Here is a 10,280-nt window from a genome sequence, read left to right on the forward strand (position 1 = left end):
AGTTACGTTCAGTATTTGTTGTTATATTGCATTACTACTTCATTATTAATTGTTTAATATCAACTTGTTGAAATTGTATTCGAGAATTAAGGTAGACCCAGACGTGATTTTTGTAAAAAATAAATAAATAAATAAATAAAAAAAAATACAAGATTATTACTATTATTTTTTTTAATTCATAAAATAACAATACTGTTAAATTTTATACCAGTATAATTTGCTGCTGAAAAGCATGGAAAGTGATTTAAAAGCTGAAAGAGAGAAAATGGTAATTGCAGAGGTGAAATAATGATGTTCTTCTCTCTCTGCAGCCAGGGTCCTCTCTCCTCCATCAGAGCCGTCATCAAGAGAAGTAAGTAAAATGTTTTTTTCATGATCTATAAAGAGTATAGATTATAATAAATTGTGACTACAAGCATCAGTACAAATTCAAGTTTGACTTGGATTAAAAGCACTGATTTGTTCTTGGTTTTTGGGATGATACAGATTTCTAGTTTCAGTCCATAATTTAGAGGCTGAATGACTTGCAGAATTCTCCTTTTTAGGCATCAAATCTGAGCTTTTTAAAACTCATGAATTTATCTAAGCCCTCATATATTGTTCTGTTAAACCTAGGGATGGGAATCGAAAACCGGTTCCGTCTGTTCCAATGCCACAGCACCGTTTAGCAGCTCGCTTAATGATTCTCTTAAAGGTCGCAGGCAGCACCAGAGCCTAGCGCTCTGGGCAGCGCGATTTATGTCACATATTTTATGCAAGTTACATACACAGCATTCAGTAAGCAAGTACGACGTGACCAGGTAGTCTAGAACAGCAAAACAGAAGCGGTCAAAGTGATCGACAGTCTGGCTTCATTTTAAGGAAGAGAAATGTGGCAACAAGGCGCTTTGCAATCATTGCAAAGTGGCAATTACATCCGTGGGACGAAATACATGCAAAAACACCTGGCATAAATTTAACGAATGTCAGTGTTAAAATGTATGCCATCCGTTAAAATGTCATACATTTTAACAAATGGCGTGTTTTTGATGCTTCCGGACAGAAGCTAAAGTTACGACCAGCATGGAAGGCAACTCTTGTGCAAGTAGTTCGTTTTATATCACTGGCTGTGCTTAATGAGGTTCATAGTAAGTCATATGCCATTTCTGGAAATAAACCAATTTCCTACGTCTCTTTGGGGTTGTTAAACATGCTACGAAGTTGCTCTGCAGTTCAAAGAGCGAGAGAAAGGTGAGGCTCGTTCATTTAAATCAAGGGGAGATTAGTTTATTTCCTGAAATTGTACAGTAATGCTTTTTCATTAAACGGATGCCTTCTCCATTAAATATAGATGACTGTGACGAGACGGGTAGCCTGGCTGGCTCAGAGGCTGGCAGCTGCCGGTCACTGCCTTCTGTTTTCACTGAGGCAGGCAGAAATAGAATGTCTCAGGCGAAGGTAGACAAATGTCACCACGCACTTATCAAGTTATTGTCCAGAGAATTGATAAGGAATCGAATAGTTTCACAGAATCGATAAGGGAATTGAAATCGTGAAAATCTTATTAATTCCCAACCCTAGTTGTATTTTTTCTGGTGCATTTCCTAAAGGAGGAGTTTTGATCAGAGCTGATTTTGGGGCAGTTTACCGATGCATCATTACCTGCTGTTAATTAACACCTTAGAAACTAAGTTAAGCTGCTGTTAAAACTCTACAGCAAAGATTTAAAACTAAAACTAACATTCTGTTTAAACTGAGCTCAGGTTTGTTTAAATATATTCTAACTAAGTCTGGAAGTTTTTACCCAATTTTAACCCTTTTTTTGTAATAAAAGCTGGTTTTACCTAATTTTGATTTGTCCCGCTCTAAAATATAAACCCTTTCTACATTTGGTTTACCTTTAGATTCCCATTGTGCGGCTCTGAAAGATGGTTTTTAATATCTTAGATGCTCCACATGTTTCCTTCTGCAAAGTTAAAGCTGTTATTTGGAGTTTCAGGTCAAAGTTTAAAAACTTGATCTTTTCCACAATGCCAGACATCTGCCTTTATGTTCTGTTACTGTAGCAGAGTCTAAAAAGCAGCTGTTTGAATCCGATTTATTAGCAGAGAGCTAATAGAAGAAGATAAGACTCCATTATGTTAAATCATCTCAAACTTCAAGTAAACGATTTAAACGCATAAAGTTTGTCTCCAAAGGTTTCTGGCAAAGCTTCACCTCCTCCTATCTGGATGGAGACAAACAAAGATCTTCAGTAGCTTTGGAAAAAAAAGAAGAAAAAATTTATTAGCAGACCTACTTAGAGTATGAACCAGTTTAAAACATCTAAACCAACCCTGGTTCGGTTTATTTAGATCTGATTTAGATTTTAAAGCATTTCTTTGCTATTTTAAAGTTTTGCATGATGTTAAACTGACATTGGTCCTTCTTTGAAGCATTCTACTGGTTTTTACCATCATATTATGCAGATTAATCTACTGATAACCCAAAAATGATTTCATCATTCAGAAATCCAGAAGGCAATTATGTCTGTGTTTAATCTGTTGATCTAATCTAATTGGTACTTTTTGTTTTTTTACCATCTTTCCCATCAGCATCAAGGTCCACCTCTGTCTTAGAGACGCCCAGAGACAGAGAAAGAGACAGGAGGTAAAACCATCAATGATTAATTATAGCTCAGCTAAAGGAAATGCGTTGAAGCTGATGTGCAGCAGCATTTAAAACTCAAACGTTTATCAATCATTAATTATTCTTTCTTGTTTTAGATGTTGAGTTTATCTGTAACTGTCCCCATTTTCACTCATTCAACTACTTCTATAAGCAGCTTTTGAATTTAGGATTAATTCAGCTGCTTCATCTAGAACCTCCTTTTAGGATTTCATTGAGCCTGAAAAGAAATTACATTTGAGGTGCAGAAGTTTTTCAGTTTTAGGGAAGTTTATAGGGAACAAATTCTGATGATAGCATTTTAGAATCATCAAACAAGAACAGAACAGGTTTTTTATTAACTTTGTTTTAAGCAGAACCTGAAATGATGAATTGTTTAATTTCTTCCATACATTTGTAAAAAAAAAATGTACATTTTTGTTTTTATATTTTAAATCTTAAAACAACAGAGAGAAATTCCTTAATGCTTTAGTTTGATTAGTTTACAAACTAACGCTTTGATTTGAACATCTTCGATATGACTTCCTGTTGCTTGTTGGTTGCTAGGCGACCAGAGATCACCATCTTGGCTGCGGAGCCACTTCCCTCTACATCCTGGTTCTCAGGAGCTGTTGGAGGAATCCCTCCTCCTCCTCCTCCACCGGCGCAGATCTGGGGACCCACTATCGCTCCGGTTCTTCAGGTCAGACTCCTTTGATTGGACACGAAAACCTTCACCTCCAATCAAGATGAAACCATCTAACTGTGACCTGCTAGTGAATTTAAACTCTATCAGTTCTGTGTTCCACCTGCTTGGAAAACCTCATCTTAAAGTTTCCTTTTGCTCGTTTCTTACCGTCGTTTCCTTCCTTCCTTCCTTCCTTAGCCTCCTCCTTCCTACGAGGAGGTGATAAGAGAGAAAACACAGGAGCAGGTTCTCCTTCCTCCTGCCTCCAACTCACCGCCTGTTTCTAGAACGACCATCGCCACACAGACCGATCCAGGACCTGCTCCCAATCCTCGCGGTAAACTAGAAAGCTGATTGTCGCTCTTATAGGTTTGTTTTTGTGTAATAAAAGCGAAATCTGTTCCTGCTCGTAGAAAGAAGATCAGGGAGACCGCCCCGCCCTCCTCCCCCCTGCACCATCAGATCATCGGATACAGATGACCTCAACATCACCTCCAGCCAATCAGCTGTTAGCTCCTCTGAGACAAACAGCGTCACCTCAAACACACATCCTCTGCCTGTAACACACTCCTCCACACACACACAATGCTCCGCCTCCCTCAGTGAGCAGCATTTATCTTCACTACTGACCTGTGGGGGTCAAACCCACCAGTGGGACCAGAGTTTACCTGCTGAGGAACTGGCTCCTCCTCCTGACGCATCCACACATGTCCCATTGGAGCGCCCCAGGCCACGCCCTCGTACTAGGCTAGGTCGCCAGCCGGCCAACGAGGTTAAAGTCCAGACTTTGGTTAAACTGCGTGAGGACGGTTTGGCCACCTTAGCGGCCCGGGCAGCCGGCGGACGCACAAACCCAGAGGGGAACCAGGGGCCGTATCTGCAGGAGCTGCTGGAGGCGTTCAGCTCAGACGACTGGGGATTCCCTGACCCCCACAGCGAGGACAGCCAATCAGAGAGCGGGGAGGAGGACGGCGAGGACATGGCGACTCTGAGAGCGAGGATTCAGGCGTTCGAGCAGCAAGTGGCCGATGGGGGCTGTGGAGACACTGCAGGTGTCCATACGGTGACTACTGAGGGTTCAGTCGCTACAAGACCCGAGCCTCGCCCACGGCCTCGTCTCCTGGGGCAACAGGCCAAATCAATCCCACCTGCCATCGCTCCAAAACCCAAAAACCTTCCAGCTGCTCCCAAACCCTCCAGCAGGGCATTCTGGGAAGATGGAGGAGCTGCAGGGGAATCGGGAAAGCCAGGAACACCTGAAGTCTGCCCTGTGGAATCTCACCCTGAGACCCAAACTACTGCAGAACCGTCATCAACCAGAACCACACAGTCTGATCTGGGATCAGAACTGAAGCCCTCCATCACAGCCAAACCACAGAATGTTACAGACCCTCTCCCATCAGGGACGCCTGTCCCCGCCCCACGGCCACCTCCGCCCAAACTAACGCACACCATCAGCGCCGGTTCCTCCCCACCGAATCCCAGGGCGCCACGCAGGCCCCCGGTGGCCCCCAGAGCCAGCCTGGGAGCCTCACAGCAGGAAAAGAGCTCTGAAGAGGTCGGAGGTGAAGCTGTGACCCAAACAGGTAACATTTTACACTTACCGACTGTTTTTAGGCATCTGCTTAATCTTTATCTGCAGTTTTTCATCATAGATTAATCTTTACCTTCCAAGAACATTTTGTTTTGCGTTCTGAAGACGATTTTAAGTTGTTTAGACTTCCAATAAAGTCAGATTAAAATTAAAACAATCAAATTATTTTTTGATTAAAAACATTATAAAAATAAACTCAAAAAACCCTCCGGTTATAACTTTAAAGCAACAAGTCTGCTTCTCCTGTCGGTATCTTGAGTCTTTTGATGCTGCTTGAGTTCGCTCACTCTCCATATTTACGTTGTCGTCACGGTTCATTCAAATTGAACACGAATGCGGCCTCAGAATCAGGTGATTTCCATGTCCTACATAGGAAAAGGCGTGTTCGCATCTTTGGTTACCTTGGCGACGCTTCGGTTACCATTGCAGCGCTCCAAGGCAGCGGCCAAGAGCAGCTCCTCTCGACAATTTCACAAAATATGCTGCTTAAAACGATACAAACTAAACATAAAAACCCGCGTCTATTATCGCCAACGCCTGCTGGAGCTACGGTACCAAAATGTTTCAAATACTGACATTTTTGACGATTTAAAAAGCTGTGACGTGCTACGGACGGATGTCAGGAGGACAACAGCGGAAAATAACGGACGGAGGAAGAGATGCGCGAGAGAGGGGAAAGCGGGGCTGTGGAGGGGAGCTAACTGCAAAGCTAAAGAGAAATTCCCCACAGACCGCCGCTTCCATCAATCCTGCCCTCCAACATCAGCTCGCTGGAAAACAAAATGGATAATCTTCGACTCGAACTCTCTTCAAAAAAGGAGATATGTAACTGCTGCGCCATCATTCTGACTTGGTCTTGGCTGCGTCCAGCAGTACCGGACGGTGTTGTTGGGCTGGGGGAGCTGATGCCGTACCGCACCGATAGAAACAAAGAGGTCTGCAGGAATGGAGGCTCCTCTGAGACTGTTCCCAGGCAGTCTTCGGCATCCAGAAAGAAGCACAGCCCTCTGCAGGTGAAAATGTGGAAAGCACTCTAGATGCTTCCCTGCCAAATGCTGAAACATCCCCAGCCGGCTCCTCCCGCCCCCCTCCGGCTTCCACACCTTCTCCAGCGTCGTCTGTCGTTGCTAAACCTGCCGAATGGCACCACTGCTGCTTCAACCACGTCTGCCTATTCAACCCAGGGGGCGACCACCCTCACAGCTTCATCATCATCGTCCTCTTCCTCCCCTGAGCCAGGAGAAGCGAGTGCTTCAGGAGCTGGAGGAGGTAGTAGCAGCTCAACAACAACTGATGCTTACCTTATCAAAGCTGCACTTAAAAAATTTTATTGTCTAGAGAGCTGTTCTAAACGAATTTTTGTTTTGTAATAGAAAATAGCAATATAAATCTAATTCTTTTGACTAAGGGATCAAAGATGCAAAGGACACATTTTGTGCGATCCAAATTCTGCGTATCATGCGAATGGTTATGCTGATTTAACTCTCAAATTTGGAGCTTTGATGCACACACACTTGTTAAGATCCCTGTTTCTGTTAGCAGATATTTGCAAAGGACTCTGGTTATTTCCCAAATATTTGCAAGAGGGAAATGTCCCGCTTCCTGTTTACGCTGCCTAACAACCAGATAGGCTAGAAGAGCAGCAGCTGCTGATAAAGAAGTGAAGTTTTTGACTGGGCTGCACCTTCAGAAGCAGTCGTTATGATGATCTCTGTTTAACTCTGAAGTAGAATGATATTTGATGCTTTTCCTCAACTGTGGAAGCTAAAAATATAAAAGGATCAAATTATAATGAAGGAAAGACTTGAATGATAAATCTGGAATCAACAGCTTAGGTCTAGTTTTCATCCTAAACTAGATATTTAATCAGATTTGAGCACAACAGAAGCCTTTTGTGAAAACATTTGTTTTTTTATTCCTTTTTTATTTTCAGTCTTGATTTTTAACTCCCATCTCCTCTTCTGTGTCGTGCTGTGATTTTGTTTATGTAGCCTTAATATTTTTTAGTGTCTGTCTTCAATCACTTCAGAAAAAATCTACCTACAGGTATAAATAAACAATCCTTGGAAACTGAACAAGTATCAAAAATAATTTCAATAATCACTTAAAACTTGACTTAAAAGTGTCAGCTACTGGTTCCATGGTAGCAACAGTATACTGATGCTCATAGACACAAACAGATTAACAGGTGAGCAGTCAGCACTTTACTCTGATCAGGTGTAAATATGGCCACAAACAGGTGGAGTCATCATGGCATCTGTCACTGTCATGGTTACATAATAGAGCAAGTAAACAGCCAGAGCATCTTTGTTTGAATGAAATATCCTAATGAATAGAAACACATCAGCTTCTCAGTGAGGAATCCAAAAACTGAATGTTTAGATTTCTTTTTTTTTTTTGTAGATTTTCTGTTATTTTTGACTCATTTTAATTTATAATTTCCAGTGTTTTATTTTATTTTTTACACTGTCACAAGTACAGAGCAATGAAATGAACTTTATGCATTTAACCCATCCCCTTGAGGATGCAGTGGGCTGCCATTGTGCCAGGGAGCAGTGTGGGGTTAAGAATTGTAGTGGGGAAAAAAAAGTATTCAGCTGCTCACACCAGTTAAATAAACAGAGATCGACGGATTTCACTCAATCAGCACATTTATTCATATCTTATATTTGCAAAGAGAGAACAGTTTATCATACGGCCCTTATGGCACAGTATTCAGCCCTGTTCTGCCTGAGCAGCGTTCGTTCCCCTTTACTTACAACAATAGAAAGTAGTCAGAGTCAAAACAAATTACAGACACTTTGGTTAAACAGTAAAATGTTATGAATAAACCTTAAGAAAGAATCTGGCTTGTTTTGAGAAGAAGCTTTGCTTGTCTACAAACATCCTCGCACAAGGAGAACTGTGTGGCCTTGCAGGTGAAACGGATTTAGTTAAAACTTTTATAGTGAGTAAATGGGATGAATTAATATATGAAATAAGAGAAATCTAAATTTTCCGACAACAGGATCTTTGCTCATGTACCCAGTGGAGCTTGAACTCAGAACCTCTGGATTCCAAGCTCAATGCCCTAAACACTAGTCCACCACTCCCCTACCTCTGCATTTAACCCACCTGCTTGGGGAGGAGTCGGCTGCCATTGTGGGGCACCGGGGGTTACGTGGTCTTGCTCAGAGACCCAGAGTGGCAGTCTGTGGGAGTGGGTTTCAAACTCCCAACCTCAGGATTCCAAGCTCTAACCACTAAGCCACCACTCCCCCTGATAAAGCTTATTAAAAAAACCACAGCAGCAATAAAGTTCTCATCACACACCAGGCTAATAAGATGGTTTAAAAACAAAACAATTAAAACAAGTTGGGGAAAAAATGACTGATTATTTAATTATTTTTAACTGACCGTCATAAATTGTTAAATGTATTCATGTTGTATGGAGGAATGACTGGATGTGCCCACCCTTAACCTGCAGGAAACAGTTTATTTCTGGCTCGTTTTTTTCACAATGTTGTTTTTGTTTTTCCTGTTTTTGGTCCAAACAAGGAAAAACTTCCCTGAAGAACGGATAATAGAAGGTTCATTCAGGAGGAGTATTTGCATGGCTGAATGCAGCCAACTGAACCTGTGTGGATAAACAGAGGTTGATGTATCAAATAGATGTTATACAGAAAGCAGCTTTACTCATTTTTGTTTAAAAAAAAAAAACATGCAGATGGAAAACTTTTCTTAGGTCCTCCTTTCTTTCATCATCACTGCAAATCCTTTAGCAATCGTGAGTGCTCTTTCTTTTTCTGTTGCACAACAGAAGTTGGCTGCATGACATAACCAGTCTGCATATGCTCAGCTTTTAAATATTAGTTCAGATATCCTCATTTACAACGTGTCATAATTCGACTTGCTGTTGTAGCAGCACATGTAGATCAGGTTCTTCTCTGCAGACAGCAAAGCGTTTTATCTCATGCATGTCTGTAACATGATGCTATGGTGCACATATAACAGAGCAGGGATGAAAGGAAAGTAAACTGCTGCTGCTGCTGCTGCTGCTGCCCATCGGCCGGTAGAGAACTGGTTTGTCTGCAGCCTGAGCGCAGGTGGAGGACGACGCTAAACTGGGGAGCTGCTGATTTCATAGACTGTCTTCCTGCTGCAGAGAGATGTGAAATTTTATATCATTTTATTTTCAACAAATGTTTTTCTTTTTCAAATTTCTAATTTTCCAGATTTCATTTTTAGATTTTTATTTTGTTATTGGTTTTTGACATTTTATTTATTCACATAAAAGTTTTTCTATTTTTTTTATTAAGTTTTACGAGTTACATTCTTTTCAAATTACCTTTTGCAGATCCCATTCTCTTCGCTTTAAAGCAAATAAACAATCCCACACGATTGACCAATAGAAATGTTGTTGCTAGCGTCCAGCTGACCAATAGAAAAGCGTGTTTGCTCCGTCCACAGGAAAGCCCCCCCGTTCACAGAAGTTAATTCAATTTATGAAACTGAAATGAAAACAAACACCTTTAAAAAAACTTAAAATTCAAGTGAATAAATAAAATGTGAAAAAATCTATTAAAAAAAGTTTAGAAATAAAAACTGAATCGTCATTTTCACATTTTCTTTGCAAATAATGGAGCTAAATTCGCTCCATAGATTTTCTGAATTCTGACTTTCATTTGCTCTTAAACATTTAAATGTCACACAGTTAAAATATCACCAAAAATAAGAAAAAAGTTGGAAAAAAGAGCTTTAATTATATATATTAACTAATTTTTTTATGTTTTTCCTACATGCCAGCTAAAGGAGGAAGTAGCCGTTCCACGGTCAAACCGGCAGCGCCCGCTTCCCCTCGCAGAGCCAGCGGTGAGACTACAGTCCCTGCAGTGTCTGTGTGTGTCTTTGCGTGATCTTTAACACTGATCTGGATGTGGCTGCAGCACAATGGTGTGTTTGAGAGCTTAGAGACACAAATGCAGCTCATTCATTATGCTGCAGAAACATGCAAACGAGTGGACAGATTTTATGTGCTGCGTGTTTGTATGCGACTGCGTGTTTGGGTTCAAGACAAAGAGGGAGGATTGTGTTATGCAATCTAAACTTGGTGGGAGAAAAATGGGATGATTGTGTGTGAAGAAACAAGCCCCCACTGTTGTTGTGGGTTTAAAGTGTGTATTGGCCCTCAGTGTGCATTGCTGGCTGGGCTTTCAGCTGGTTTATTGCCTCTTTAAATTAGGCTTGTCCTGAACTTGTTGTAGAAATCTCACCCTGCCAGTATTTAGACTGGTCCATGTCCGCTCTAAGAGATAAGTGTTTATTCTGCAGAATATGAGACTGAAGTTCTGCCAAAACATTGTTTCCTAGAGTCACTTAAAAAGGGAAGGTTAA

General features: G+C 41.3%; 1 protein-coding gene across 1 annotated transcript in view; it reads left to right on the forward strand.

Annotated features, from left to right (window-relative positions):
• Nucleotides 1-288: 288 nt before the first annotated feature.
• The window catches only part of LOC107093621 (SH3 domain-containing protein 19-like), a 21,391-nt gene continuing 11,399 nt past the window's right edge, over nt 289-10,280 (forward strand). The window contains exons 1-6 of the mRNA XM_015388800.1: nt 289-352; nt 2,574-2,628; nt 3,193-3,328; nt 3,512-3,650; nt 3,727-4,899; nt 9,693-9,758. Coding sequence (XP_015244286.1) covers nt 289-352; nt 2,574-2,628; nt 3,193-3,328; nt 3,512-3,650; nt 3,727-4,899; nt 9,693-9,758 — 1,633 coding nt within the window. The remainder of the gene's footprint in view (nt 353-2,573; nt 2,629-3,192; nt 3,329-3,511; nt 3,651-3,726; nt 4,900-9,692; nt 9,759-10,280) is intronic.

The sequence above is a fragment of the Cyprinodon variegatus genome, unplaced genomic scaffold (assembly GCF_000732505.1).
Source record: "Cyprinodon variegatus isolate N-32 unplaced genomic scaffold, C_variegatus-1.0 Scaffold436, whole genome shotgun sequence".
NCBI classification, from domain to species: Eukaryota; Metazoa; Chordata; class Actinopteri; order Cyprinodontiformes; family Cyprinodontidae; genus Cyprinodon; species Cyprinodon variegatus.